We start from the raw sequence: 15,738 nt of genomic DNA, 5'->3' as shown, positions 1-15,738 counted from the left end.
AAACCCAGTGAAACTCCTCATCATCCACCCGACTGCCCTAAATAATGATAGAAAAATAATAACTAAAAGAGAGAAGGGTGGTCTTCCATACATCAGTAGTATTCTTCGTCTGCGGTTTTGGCCTCGTTTTGGGTGTGGGCTGGGCAGGGGGAGTTTGAGGACAGCTTTATAAAGAGCACAAGGGTCCCGGCAAATCAAAGGTGAGATCACAAGAGTTCATACTGCCGCAGGTGCATTCTCTGGATGATGTCTCGACAGTCGTTGAAGACCCGCCGGATGTTTTCTGTGTCCACTGCACATGTAAAATGGGGGTAACAGTAGTGACGGCCATCTCCATTTTCTGTACTGATCCTCTGTAAATAATAGAGGCAAAAAGTTAATTTGAATTAAACATAAATTAACATTTCACTATATTCATATTCAATATTTCATAGCTGAGCATAACTAGAAAACGTGATATTCACTATAGACATTTGCATTACTTTGGTATTAATTTTTTATATTTTATTAATTTCAGTGCCTGGATATAGCGATGATAAAATTCCCGATAGTACAAAATTAAGAAGATAAAAAAAAACCTACCAGAAACTCGTCACGAATGAAAAACTTGGCTCTTGTCACTTTGGGGTCTTCTCCAGGTTCTGGAGTTACTAAAATAGAAATATTGATAAACACAAACATCAAAAGTGTTACTTACTAATATTAATGCAAGCATTACCTGCCGTTATCAACTAAAGCATTTTAGCATTTGAGAATTATAAGATAAAGTGTGTCCAGACAAAATCTTCACAAAACTAGAAAATTGAACAAATAATCTTGAGCAGTTTGCAATCTTAAAGGAATAGTTCACCCAAAAATGAAAATTCTGTCAAATAAATGTACTCACCAAATGTTGTTCCAAACCCACATGACTTACTTTTTTATTTAGAACACAAAAGGATAATTTGTTTTAATCATTTTTGTATGTACATTTGAAGTCAGAAGTAAACATACACTTAGGTTGAAGTTATTAAAACTAAAAAATAACATTTTAACCACTCCACAGATTTAATATTAGCAAACTATAGTTTTGGCAAGTGGTTTAGGACATCTACTTTGTGCATGACACAAGTAATTTTTCCAACAATTGTTTAGAGACAGATTGTTCCAGATTTAATTGACTATATCACAATTCCAGTGGGTCAGAAGTTTACATACACTAAGATAACTGTGCCTTTAAGCAGCTTGGAAAATTCCAGAAAATTATGTGAAGCCTTTAGGCAATTAGCTTCTGATAGGAGGTGTACCTTTGGATGTACCTCCGAACTCATTGCCTCTTTGCTTGACACCATGGGAAAATAAAAAAATACAAATCAGAAAGACCTCAGAAAAAAAAATTGTGGACCTCCACAAGTCTGGTTCATCCTTGTGAGCAATTTCCAAATGCCTGAATGTACCACGTTCATCTGTACAAACAATAGTACGCAAGTATAAACACCATGAGACGCATTCTGTCTCCAAGATATGAACGTAGTTTGGTGCGAAAAGTGCAAATCAATCCCAGAACAACAGCAAAGGACCTTGTGAAGATGCTGGAGGAAACATGTTGACAAGTATCTATATCCACAGTAAAACAAGTCCTACAGTATATCGACATAACCTGAAAGGCTGCTCAGCAAGGAAGAAGCCACTGCTCCAAAACCGCCATAAAAAAGACAGACTACAGTTTGCAAGTGCACATGGGGACAAAGATCATAATTTTTGGAGAAATGCCCTCTGGTCTGATGAAACAAAAATGTAACTGTTTGGCTATAATGACCATCGTTACGTTTGGAGGGAAAAGAGTGAGGCTTGCAAGCCGAAGAACAGCATCCCAACTGTGAAGCAAGGGGGTGGCAGCATCATGTTGTAGGGTGATTTTCTGCAGGAGGGACTGGTGCACTTCACAAAATAGATGGCATCATGAGGAAGGAAAATTATGTGGATATATTGAAGCACCATCTCAAGACATAAGTCATGAAGTTAAAGCTTGGTCACAAATGGGTCTTCCTAATGGACAATGAGCCCAAGCATACCTCCAAAGTGTGGTAAAATGGATTAAGGACAACAAAGTCAAAGTATTGGAGTGTCAATCACAAAGCCCTGACCTCTGTGAGCCCGTTAGAAAATTTGCGGGCAGAACTGAAAGTGTGTGTGTGAGCAAGGAGGCCTACAAACCTGACTCAGTTACACCAGTTCTGTCTGGAGGAATGAGCTCAAATTCCAGAAACTTATTGTGAGAAGCTTGTGGAAGGATACCCAAAACATTTGACCCAAGTTATACAATTTAAAGTCAATTCTACCAAATACTAACAAAGTGTATGTAAACTTCTGATTCACTGGGAATGTGATGAAAGAAATAAAAGTACTATTATTCTGACATTTCACATTCTTAAAATAAAGTAGTGATCCTAACTGACCTAAAACAGGGAATGTTTTCTATGATTAAATGTCAGGACTTGCGAAAAACCGAGTTTAAATGTATTTGGCTAAGATGTATGTAAACTTCTGACTCCAACTGTATATCCCGTCCGTCTTTTTACTACAATGGCAGTTGACAGAGACTCACTTTAAAGCTCATAAAGGACATAAAAAGTGTCAAAAGTAGTCCATGTGGCTTGTGCATTGTATTCCATGTCTTCTGAAGGCATGTGATAGATTTTGGTGTGAAACAACCTAAAATTTCATGAGTTTTTTAGTGATCTTGACGTCTGTTGTGCATTTACAAGTGCATAAGAGAAACTTGTTCACAGTTGCATATATGCTCACTCGAAACCTTTTAGCGCTAACACAGCCCTCTGCGCTAAAAGTAATCACTTGCATTTGCGACTAATATATGTCTGTTATTAGCCACTGTTTAGTAAATATTCAGATTTCACTCACCAGTAATTGAGCTGTGTAGTGGCGAATCACTGAGATCCTTTTACTCAATAAGAAGCTAGCGATGAAAAGGCTGGATTCAGCCTCGTGTTCACTGCATGCTTGTTGTGTCTCATGAGCGAACACACTCTGTAGGAAATCTACCTTATTTGGCTACGGTGAGTGAGTGATCATGCAGCCATGATATGCCATAGTTAGCTACATTTACATTTTATTTAACCACTTCAGCTCCAATATTGGTTAAACCTTTCCATGGACTGTTTACACAACATTCTCTGTTTTACAGCATGGCTACAGACCAGTGTAATGTGCTGGTTGGATGTCTATTAGAAGGTAGAAATGATGCAAAACTCATGCGCTTGTAGATTTGAATTTGAGAACTTGTACAATATATATTTCTAGTAGCAAGTCAACACACATTATGGAAGTAAAAGTTTCCTTTTGGCTCTTTCTGTGTATTGCGTGTCCAAAGATTAGATCATTTCATGTCTCTAATATCCTTTATCTTATTTACAGTTAGTTGTTGATCAAAAAGTAAAAAAGAAATATTGATTTAAATCACACATTGCACAGATGAGGTAAAAACAACTGTTGTAGTTCTCTCTTATTAATGTGTGCTGCGCTCATTCAGCAGTAAACACTTGCTAGCGGAAACTACCGTAAACTATTTCTCTTAAAGAGACGGTACCAATTTAGTGCTTGTTATACATATCAATGTAAACTTAATGTAAATCACACAAATGCATATAAACAAACATGTAGTAAGTGTAATAAATTTGTAAATTATTCATATTTAAAAGGGACAATCAGACATTATGAAATATTTTTTTTAAAAAACACTATAAATATGACAGAATTTAACAAATAGGCTCTTGCGGCATGTATGCAGGGGTTTGGTTAAAAACAATATAATTTTTTTGCATAGTACATCATTTTTTTAATATAATCATTACATAATTATTAGACACGTAATTCCATTTTCATTATTAGGTTTCAACTTTGTGAATATCTTGTTAAAATGTGTATGACCTTTCAAACAGTGACAGCATTTTGTATCATTATTAAAATTGCAATTTCATTACATCGTATAAATTTATGTGAAATTTGTAGATTTTTAAGAAGCTAATTAGTGGTTCAATTTCACTAAATAAAATTCACAATCTTGCATAGTATATTGCATTAACATATGTGAAGATGCCCTGTTCCTGGTTAGCTTAATATCTTAAGTCGTTAAAAGTCTGGCAAGTAAAAACAAAAATTTACTAGCCAATGGCCATTCTTTCTCCAATGTGTACGTAGAGGGTTGAAACACAGTTTTTCACATAAACACGCTTGTGAATGCACAACAGCCGTTGTTTTGGGTGAACTATTCCTTTAAAGGTGTCAGCGTGAGAACTCTCTACCTTTGTCTGGTATGGTGTAGCGAGTATATTCAGGGAAATAATCTTCGATTTTGGATTTCCCAGCTAAAACTTTCTCTGCCAGCATGTCCTGTTTGTTGAGGAACAATATGACAGAAATCGTCCGTAACCATCTGTAAACAAACAGAGAACAAAATAGACACAAATAAGGGTCAATAAAGCTTGTACTTTCACTAAAAGCATGTTGCAAATAATAGAAACACATTTGTAAATACTGGTGTTGAACACTGTGAGTAGATATGGACAGTTTCCAAGAAGCATCAGTGTATACCTAATATGATGAAGAGAATGAATTAAGAGAATGCGTCACCTGTTGTTCCAGATACTGCGAAAAAGATCAAGTGCTTCCCGTAGTCTGTTTGTGTTGTTGTCTTCCCTTATGACCATGTTGTAGCTGCTGCTCGCTACCACAAAGATGATCGCTGTGACGTCTGCAGAGAATGAGAGAAAATCAGCCCCAAACACATGCTGAATATAAATGTGTCCCTGTATTTTTTAAAAGCTTTAAATTTTAAGTAAACCAATACATTTAAAAGTACTTAAAGACCACAACACAAAATCTATTTTCCAAATACTTAGGTATTTAAGGTCAAATAAAATTGTTAAAAGCATGTTTAACATATATGTATGTCCACTCTCACAATGTACACACTTAAATGTAAATGAATATACCATTAAAACACTGAATCCATTTTCTCCTTTCATCTCTCTGACCTCCAACATCAAACATACTGCAAATAAAGAAAGACATAAATGAGTTTGGAGGATGGCTCTCTCTAGTGGACATTTGAAGACATGATGCTGCTAAACACAACAGGACTAAAGTTTATAATAATAAGATAATAACAAGAAGAAAATTGTGGTTATTTACATTTTTAAAGAGATTCAATGTATAATCGCAAATGGACTCACTGAAAGTTGACTTTGTCTACTTGAAATCGTGTTTCAAAAATCCCTGATGTTAACACTCTGCAGCGAAGCAAATCCTGTAAGAGAAAAGATAGATGTGTGTAAGGGGGGAAAAACAAGTTTTATGGTTTCTGGAGGAAATTTGGCAATCGTAAAGTTTACCTCATAACATGAGTTACAATGAAGGTAAATTACAGTGAACATGTGGTAAAATGAAGACAGGGACAGGGTTTAATCTAGTGTCCTATCTAGAAAATCTGCTTATTTAAAAATCCGACAAAGCAAGGAATCTGTGTTTACATGACATTTAAAATAACCGCGTTATTCTCCGCTTCTGACGTCAAACCAAGAAGAGGCCTGCGCACAAAACATGCGCACATTTGATAAGCCGGTGAGAACCCAATGGTTTATTCTTACGCCCTTTAAGGTCTTACAGTGATAAAGGAACGCTGTTTAATGCGTTTATATGACCACACACGTTGGCGGCTTATTAAGCATAATAATGGATGTAAGAACGTGCATGTGAACTTTGGTTGTGTTACCTGATCTGTTGGAGTATAGTCACTTTGTCTTACGGCATCGATCCGGTCAAGAAAACTGTAAAGACAAATACAGAGAAAATGTCAAATTTACAAGTGTACATTTTTCAAATTAATAAAAAAACAAAACACCAAGCTGATGCATTCGTATCTTTCACTATGTAATCTCTTAATACTGAACATAACTCCACAGTGTGAGTACAGTATCAAAGCATAATTACATGCACAACATATTTGGTGTTAGTAACACTATCAAATAGTAACTGGCCAGACCAGTTAATCATCGATAACAACAATTTTGATTATCTCAGATCATATAAAAGTGGCAAAACGTATTAAAGAAACTCCACTGCTCAAGATTATACCTGTTGCTGTGTCAGATATATTCAGCAAATATACAGAGGGCCTTATCTACTCAATAGACCTGAATGAGAGCTGAACCCCTGAAAACATCCCTAGTACAAGTATGCAGCTCAAGTATGTTAGATAACAAGCCCATCTCTTTGTCCTCACTTTCATGCAGAAAGGCAGAACTACTCCAACACTCTGTGACCATCATGTGCTATCAGCACTCACAGAGACAAACATAGACTCATCCCACAAGCTTGTGACAAGACAATCTGTAACGACATTGCCAAAAAAAAAAAGATAAAGAGATAGAGGGGAAATGAGTTTGTGTGCAGAAGCTATAACTTTTTAGAAGGAAAATTGGTTTTAATGTATAAAAGACTTGATTGTGACTTGATAAATATTTGTTTCGATCATAACTTAAAACTCACAGTTAGTTATTTATAATAAATACAACAGAACAATAAATAATGCCTGATGAAGGTCACATGACCAAAATGTTGCATTTTTATAAATACTGGACTTCTTGCAAGCTTTTCGGTAAAACTTTACAATAAGTTTGTATTTGTTAACAATAGCTAATACATTAGGTATCATGAACTAACAATGAACAATATTTTTTCTAAGGGTGCGAAAAATACTGATTTTCCGATGAATAGCGATCTTCATTTGAGCTGTCTCCATCTCAGCTCTTAAATCCCAAGATCGACCTTTTGCTTTATGCACAACCCTTTACCACAATGAGAGGAAATCATGCACATTGAAACTTTCATACAAATTTGGACATCTACATTTTGTAAATGAGACTAAAATGTATACAGATGAAGTCAGAAGTTGACATACACCTCAACCAAATACATTTAAACTCTGTTTTTAACAATTTCACAATAGGTCATTAAGGATCACTACTTTATTTTAACAATGTGAAATGTCAGAATAATAGTAGAGAGAATTATTTATTTCAGCTTTATGTCTTCATCACATTCCCAGTGGGTCAGAAGTTTACATACACTTTGTTAGTATCTGGTAGCATTCCCTTTAAATTGTTTAAATTGGGTCAAATGTTTTGGGTATCCTTCCACAAGCTTCTCACAATAAGTTTCTGGAATTTTGTCCCATTCCACCAAACAGAACTGGTGTAACAGAGACAAGTTTGTAGCCCTCCTTGCTCGCACACAAACTTTCAGTCCTGCCCACAAATTCTCAATTAGATTGAGGTCAGGACCTTGTGATGCCACTCCAATACCTTGACTTATAGATACTTGTCTACCCGTTTCCTCCAGCATCTTCACAAGGTCCGTTGTTGTTCTGGGATTGATTTGCACTTTTCGCACCAAACTACGTTCATCTCTAGGAGACAGAATGGGTCTCCTTCCTGAGCATTATGATGGCTGCGTGGTCCCATGGTGTTTACACTTGCGTACTATTGTTTGCACGGATGAACATTGTACCTTCAGGCATTTGGAAATTGCTCCCAAGGATGAACCAGACTTGCGGAGGTCCACAATTTTTTTTTTCTTGGCTGATTTCTTTGATTTCCCATTATGTCAAGCAAAGAGGCACTGAGTTTGAAGGTATGCCTTAAAATACATCCACATGTACACCTCCAATTGACTCAAATTAGCCAATTAGCCTATAATAAGCTAATTGGCTAATTGTGTAAAGGCTTGACATCACTTCTAGGAATTTTCCAAGCTGCTTAAAGGCACAGTTAACTTAATGTGTGTACATTTCTGACCAACTGGAACTGTGATAGTCAATAGAAAGTGAAACAATCTGTCTGTAAACAACTGTTGGAAAAATGACTCATGTCATGCACAAAGTAGATGTCCTAAACGACTTGCCAAAACTATAGTTTGCTAATATGTGGAGTGGTTAAAGAATTAGTTTTAATAACTTCAACCTAAGTGTATGTAAACTTCTGACTTCAACTGTATTTTTGGTAACTGGCTGGTAAAATGTTTACATTTCACTCACTAGTAATTGTGTATTATAGTAGTGGAGTATAAAGCAGCAAGATCCTTTCACTACATGTGGAGAATATAAGTTGTTCCATGTATGTTTAAATAAGAGATCCACGTGACCCATTTGTCATTAAATAATGTATTTTTGAATACCCTTTCTGTTCTTAACAGTCAGTTGTTGATCAAAACCAACAAAAAAAATAAACATTTGATTCTAATCAGGCATAGCACAGATAAGATATATCCAATTGAGTCATCTCTCGTTAATATGCGATCATTTACAGACGCTCTTGAACATAATTCTGGTTTTGTTAAAGAGACAGTACCAGTTTTAGCACGTGTTCAATTAATCAATGTAAATACTTGTAAATAGTAAAAATTGAGCAATTAACAATAAACATGTAACAAAAAAACTATATATGAAATCTCTTATTTATTGATTGAATACATGGATTTATTCATTTCTAAAAAGACAAAATGTGACCAAAATTATGAAAAACGAATTAAGAATTTCTTTATTTTTTTCATAAAGTAGAAGGTCCCCTGTATAATTCACATTATAACTGAAAAATACCCAAATGAATAGATATCAAATCGAAATCACATGAAATCCAGAGCATGTGAATTGGAATCGAATCGGGAAATCTGAATAAATATCCAGACCTAATTTTACAGCATTTATTAATCTTAGTTAACTTTAATTTTAAAAATACAATTGTTCATTGTTAGTTTGACACATTAACAACTTATAAATAAAAAAAAATGTATTAGTATACATTGTTATTAACACGAAACAAGATTAAAAAGTTCAGTAAAATTACCATTTATTGTTAGTTAACAAATTGTTATGTTAATGTAACTGGTCCTACTCGAACCGTTCTGAGTGGGATTCGAACCGGGGACCCCGGCATGGGAGGCGGGTGTGCTAACGAGGAAGCTAAAGGCTACAGATTCTAGCAACAGTCGCTAGTGCGCCTCTTGAGACCACGGGAGTGATATTTACACACTGCACAGCTACCTACCAGCTGGCTACCATTAAATTAACAAACATAAGCTTACTGTAGTGTTGACGCTTTTTCTATCAGGAAGACTCGCAGATTTGATTTCTTAAACATTTTTTTTTATCTTAATGGCATTTCAGAACTTGTCATCTAACAAACAAAACATTATATAAAAATGTTCTTTTATAATGTACAAATTAAAAATGACTCCTCGCAAACTTCTGGCATTCTGACTATTTCAGAGTATAAAAGTTTTGGGCAATGGCTTCAGAGGAAGTGATGTCACCTCATGTGCTCATTTTATAGTTGGCCTTATGTGGGCATGGTGGTGAAATGAATAGATTTTTAATTCCAGACTTTCTATGTGGTCTCAGACATTTGAACGACACTGTATATACCTTTGTTCTTGGTTAAATGCGTGTTTGATTCACTGTTTAACCTATCCAACTTGTCCAACATATAAGCCACAACCAAACATGCACTTGTATTTCCAATGTTGACCTCCAGAGGGCGCATTGTTTGCTCTGCTTATGTAAACCTCATTGAGTTGTGAAGATTTCCTCCCTGTGATCTGTACTCACAAAGTAACCACAGCTCTATCGACAACACTCCTATTAACATAAATCATCTCTCTCAGTATAATTTTCTTATTGTGTGATCTCTTTAAACTGTTTCTCTAAAACAACAGCAACCATATATCTGTATGACTATAAGAAGGCCCCTTTATCTGCATTGGACAGTTGGTGAGATGCATGTTTGTTTATGTGTAGGAGAAGACCAGAGTATGCGATTAAAACACAAGGAACAGGGTGTCTTTCAGCCAACAACAACATGCACAGTATGTGTAATGACAAGATGTACATGCTGAGTCCCCACCTTTGTCTTGTGCTGTTTTGCACGTACAAATGTTTTACATATGAGCAGTTTTGACATAAAGGTCAAATTAAAACAATTAAAACAAATTTCACAGATGGCTTTATGCACTGTAGATCAAAATATACCGTAGTATACAAGCGGACTCTATGATCCAAAAAAAAAATGTAATTCTTGTTGCACATTCATCAGTTTTGAATACTATTCTGATGCTACTCAAACTTTGTAATATGGCACTTTTTGTGTTTGACCCCCTTTCGCCTTCAGAACTGCCTTAATTCTATGTGGCATTGATTCAACAAGGTGCTGAAAGCATTCTTTAGAAATGTTGGCCCATATTGATAGGATAGCATCTTGCAGTTGATGGAGATTTGTGGGATGCACATCCAGGGCACGAAGCTCCCGTTCCACCACATCCCAAAGATGCTCTATTGGGTTGAGATCTGGTGACTGTGGGGGCCATTTTAGTACAGTGAACTCATTGTCATGTTCAAGAAACCAATTTGAAATGATTCGAGCTTTGTGACATGGTGCATTATCCTGCTGGAAGTAGCCATCAGATGATGGGTACACGGTGGCCATAAAGGGATGGACATGGTCAGAAACAATGCTCAGGTAGGCCGTGGCATATAAACGATGCCCAATTGGCACTAAGGGGCCTAAAGTGTGCCAAGAAAACATCCCCCACACCATTACACCACCACCACCAGCCTGCACAGTGGTAAAAAGGCATGATGGATCCATGTTCTCATTCTGTTTACGCCAAATTCTGACTCTACCATCTGAATGTCTCAACAGAAATCCAGACTCATCAGACCAGGCAACATTTTTCCAGTCTTCAACTGTCCAATTTTGGTGAGCTCTTGCAAATTGTAGCCTCTTTTTCCTATTTGTAGTGGAGATGAGTGGTACCCGGTGGGCTCTTCTGCTGTTGTAGCCCATCCGCCTCAAGGTTGTGCGTGTTGTGGCTTCACAAATGCTTTGCTGCATACCTCGGTTGTAACGAGTGGTTATTTCAGTCAAAGTTGCTCTTCTATCAGCTTGAATCAGTCGGCCCATTCTCCTCTGACCTCTAAGCGTCAACAAGGCATTTTAAGCCCACAGGACTGCCGCATACTGGATGTTTTTCCTTTTCACACCATTCTTTGTAAACCCTAGAAATGGTTGTGCGTGAAAATCCCAGTAATTGAGCAGATTGTGAAATACTCAGACCGGCCCGTCTGGCACCAACAACCATGCCACGCTCAAAATTGTTTAAATCACCTTTCTTTCCCATTCTGACATTCAGTTTGGAGTTCAGGAGATTGTCTTGACCAGGACCACACCCCTAAATGCATTGAAGCAACTGCCATGTGATTGGTTGATTAGATAATTGCATTAATGAGAAATTGAACAGGTGTTCCTAATAATCCTTTAGGTGAGTGTATATATATATATATATATATATATATATATATATATATATATATATATATATATATATATATATATATATATATATATATCATATATATAATATATCGTTTATATTGTTTGGCCATTATCATATAAAAATAGCTGATATTTTCTTCTCAAATTTATTTTAAACTTTTTTTAATAAAAATATTTGATTTAAATCACCCTCGGTTGCCCTTATTCTGAAAATAACATACTTCACGCTGTTAATCAGATATACAGGTGAAACTCGAAAAATTAGAATATCGTGCAAAAGTTCATTAATTTCAGTAATTCAACTTAAAAGATGAAACTAATATATTATATAGACTCATTACAAGCAAAGTAAGATATTTCAATACTTTATTTGATATAATTTTGATGATTATGGCTTACAGCTTATGAAAACCCCAAATTCAGAATCTCAGAAAATTAGAATATTACATGAAATCAATAAAAAAAAGGATTTTAAATACAGAAATGTCGGCCCTCTGAAAAGTATAATCATGCATATGTACTCAGTACTTGGTTTGGGCCGCTTTTGCATTAATTACTGCCTCAATGCGGCGTGGCATGGATGCTATCAGCCTGTAGCACTGCTGAGGTGTTATGGAAGACCAAGATGCTTCAATAGCGGCCTTCAGCTCTTCTGCATTGTTTGGTCTCATGTCTCTCATCTTTCTCTTGGCAATGCCCCATAGATTCTCTATGGGGTTCAGGTCAGGCGAGTTTGCTGGCCAATCAAGCACAGTAATACCATGGTCATTGAACCAGGTTTTGGTACTTTTGGCATTGTGGGCAGGTGCCAAGTCCTGCTGGAAAATGAAGTCAGCATCTCCATAAAGCTTGTCTGCTGAAGGAAGCATGAAGTGCTCTAAAATGTCCCGGTAGACAGCTGCGTTGACTCTGGACTTAATAAAGCACAGTGGACCAACACCAGCCGATGACATGGCTCCCCAAACCAACACAGACTGTGGAAACTTCACACTGGACTTCAAGCATCTTGGATTGTGTGCCTCTCCATTCTTCCTCCAGACTCTGGGACCTTGGTTTCCAAATGAGATGCAAAATTTGCTCTCATCAGAAAAGAGGACTTTGGACCACTGAGCAACAGACCAGTTCTTTTTTCTTTAGCCCAGGTAAGGCGCTTCTGATGTTGTTTGTTGTTCAGGAGCGGCTTGACAAGAGGAATACGACATTTGAAGCCCATGTCCAGGACCCGTCTGTGTGTGGTGGCTCTTGATGCAGTAACTCCAGCCTCAGTCCACTCCTTGTGAAGCTCCCCCACACATATGAATGGCCTTTTCCTGACAATCCTCTCCAGGCTACGGTCATCCCTGCTGCTTGTGCACCTTTTTCTTCCACACTTTTCCCTTCCACTTCACTTTCTATTAATGTGCTTTGATACAGCACTTTGAGAACATCCAACATCTTTTGCAATTACCTTTTGAGGCTTTCCCTCCTTGTGGAGGGTGTCAATGATGGTTTTCTGCACAACTGTCAGGTCAGCAGTCTTCCCCATGATTGTGAATTCAACTGAACCAGACTGAGAGACCATTTAAAGGCTCAGGAACCCTTTGCAGGTGTTTAGCTGATTAGAGTGTGACACTTTGAGCCTACAATACTGAACCTTTTCACAATATTCTAATTTTCTGAGATTCTGAATTTGGGGTTTTCATAAGCTGTAAGCCATAATCATCAAAATTATATCAAATAAAGGCTTGAAATATCTTACTTTGCTTGTAATGAGTCTATATAATATATTAGTTTCACCTTTTAAGTTGAATTACTGAAATTAATGAACTTTTGCACGATATTCTAATTTTTCGAGTTTCACCTGTATCATCCTGGTTTTTCTTCTTGAGAATGTTCTGCACAAAAGAGAAGATAATTGAGCCCAGATTGTACTCGACCACCCCTGTGTAGTACACTGTTTAGGATCAAGTGGTTGATTCTACAGTAGTGGTCAACATATTTGTGTTATTTAGTGGTCGATGCCAATATCCAGAGAGCAGGGTGGCTGATAGGACGATATAATGACGATATCTCACACAATTGAATATAGTAAACATAACATAAACATAAAATTGAAAAACAAAAAAAAATCAAAACAATCTATGAACTCTTTATATAGCACTATATTTTCACACTAAACTTTGAAAAACTATTTAGAGCACAAAACACAAGGAAATTGTACCAGGAGCCATTCCAAAACCAGTAAATCCAGTTCATACTGAACAATACGTGAATGTTTGAACACGTTTCACATTCCCCAGAGATTTCAACCGCCCAAGAGCTAAAGGTGTAGAGTGAAAGGTTACTTGGGTCTGTGCTTTGAAGTGATTGTTCACCCAAAAATACTGTCATCATTAATCATTTGTTTTTTGTTCCTTTTGTGTTGTGACAGAATTTATATTTTTGGGTGAACTATCCCTTTAAGTTTGAGGAAGCTTTCGGACCAAATATTTCCTCATGTAATATACAAAACCTTTCCACAGAAAAAAATATGTCACGTGTTTGGAACCACATAAGGGTGAGTAAATGATGACAATGTTTTCTTTGTTGGGTGAATAGTCCCTTTAAAGTTATGTTAATGTTGGCAGGACAAGTAACAATCTGAACTACAGAAACAATCCTTACTGTTGAGCCCTGGCTAACACCTGAAGCTTAAAGTAACCTACTTTTGCTTAAGTAACCAACATGGCACAGTTCATTTGTGCAATGAAAATCAAAGTAATAAACCTGTATTTAATATAATGACATTATGATTTAAAAACTATTATTGGTTTCCGTGGTTTTGAGCATTTGTGCTGCGCCCATTCTATTTTTTGCTACATGCTGGCAAATTTCTCCTATATAGACACCCAAATACTAAAAAAAGGAACTAATCTGTTGCTATTTTTATCAACTGCATGTGTGCGTGTTTGTGCATCTATGTAAGAAAAAAGTGAGAGACAGAAAGAGAGAGAGAGAGAGAGAGAGAGAGAGAGAGAGAGAGAGAGAGAGAGCCCATGAGCCGCTGTATATCAGTGAATGTTGATCCCCTTTAAACAAGGATGTAACCACATATTCAATGTACAAATATATTACAAGTGTAATTATTTAATAATAAAACATGGGAAAAACCCATATCAGTAGACCACTATTATGAATATTGGGGCGGGACATATCCTCCTCAATGTCTATGGTGGTTACGGCCATGCATTTAAGCACTTATGCGGGCCTGATATATAACCACACACACACATATACACACACATACACAAACACAGGCCCTTTCTGCTCCTCACCTTCTCTCTCTGACCTTCCTTTGTTTACGCGCATTGCCGGGATACTCCCTTTGAATCGGCGGTGCGCACACACACACACGTGACGCCCTCCACCAGTGAGTGCTCTGCAGTGCAATGCTATAAATAGCTCAGCTTGCCCCGGCCGCTCTGTTCCTTTACATAAGCTCTGGTGGAGAGAGGGAGGCGTTGGGTACAGACAGCCCAACCACAATCTCCATACAGCCGGGCCTGCAGAGCACACACAATTGGGATCTCTCGTGCTCTGACTGGTCCCTTTTGCTTTATAAGTGTCCTTCTATCACAACAATTTGATTTTGGTCATGCCAACAGTATTGCATACGAATGTGTGTTTGTGTGTGTCTCAGTGGTTTGAAATGACAAGCTATGGTTTTCAGTTTTATCCATTTTTTTCTTCTTCTATTTTAAACTTCACAGATATAATTGATCAGTGGATTTTAACTGGTGGGTCACAACCAAAAATGGGTTGCATGTCTGTTTTATTTGGGTCGTGGACAGCTGGTAAAAAGAAATGCTAAATGCAAATAATAAAATACAACTAACCATATCATCAGCATATTAGGGACAAGAAAACACTTGTTGTTAACGTAAAAGACTGCGTGTCCAATTAAACATGACAATATTTTAGCACAAATTAACTTGGTATTGGGCTGCTAAATCACACTACTACTGTTTTTTATGCAATTACAAAAGTTATTTTCACTTCACTTCTGTAAGCATATAACAATTATTTGTATTTTGAGCTGTCAGGTTCGATTTGGTGCAAAATCACTGGCTTATGATGTTCATCCTTGTGTCATTACGTCATGTCCGCACACACAGGAAAGTAGTGCCGGCTGTCTCGTGTTACGGCTGGAGAATCTAACTACGCTGTTCAGGTCAGTCAGTCACTGTGACACATTTCAGGACGGCATCGCTGCATTCTTGATGGATGTTTTTCTGTTATCCATTTGGCAAAGTTGTTTACCTGCTATAACGCTTGGATATGTTTTCTGGTAGGATTGATGAAGCTTATATGGCTTGTCATGCTTGTATGAATCGAA

The 15,738-nt window shown here is 37.0% G+C and overlaps 1 protein-coding gene across 2 annotated transcripts in view; it reads right to left on the bottom strand.

The window, feature by feature from the left end:
• Positions 1 to 204: 204 nt before the first annotated feature.
• Positions 205 to 15,738, bottom strand: part of LOC127634302 (guanine nucleotide-binding protein G(olf) subunit alpha) — a 35,535-nt gene continuing 20,001 nt past the window's right edge. For both annotated transcript variants that reach the window (XM_052113795.1, XM_052113796.1), the window contains exons 6-12: positions 5,771 to 5,825; positions 5,232 to 5,305; positions 4,992 to 5,050; positions 4,630 to 4,750; positions 4,302 to 4,432; positions 583 to 650; positions 205 to 353 (exon numbers count right to left, since the gene is read on the bottom strand). In XM_052113795.1, coding sequence (XP_051969755.1) covers positions 207 to 353; positions 583 to 650; positions 4,302 to 4,432; positions 4,630 to 4,750; positions 4,992 to 5,050; positions 5,232 to 5,305; positions 5,771 to 5,825 — 655 coding nt within the window. In that variant the 3' untranslated portion in view covers positions 205 to 206. The remainder of the gene's footprint in view (positions 354 to 582; positions 651 to 4,301; positions 4,433 to 4,629; positions 4,751 to 4,991; positions 5,051 to 5,231; positions 5,306 to 5,770; positions 5,826 to 15,738) is intronic.

This window comes from Xyrauchen texanus, chromosome 41, assembly GCF_025860055.1.
Source record: "Xyrauchen texanus isolate HMW12.3.18 chromosome 41, RBS_HiC_50CHRs, whole genome shotgun sequence".
In the NCBI taxonomy this organism is placed as follows: domain Eukaryota; kingdom Metazoa; phylum Chordata; class Actinopteri; order Cypriniformes; family Catostomidae; genus Xyrauchen; species Xyrauchen texanus.
This window is presented reverse-complemented; position numbering and strand designations above follow the sequence as displayed.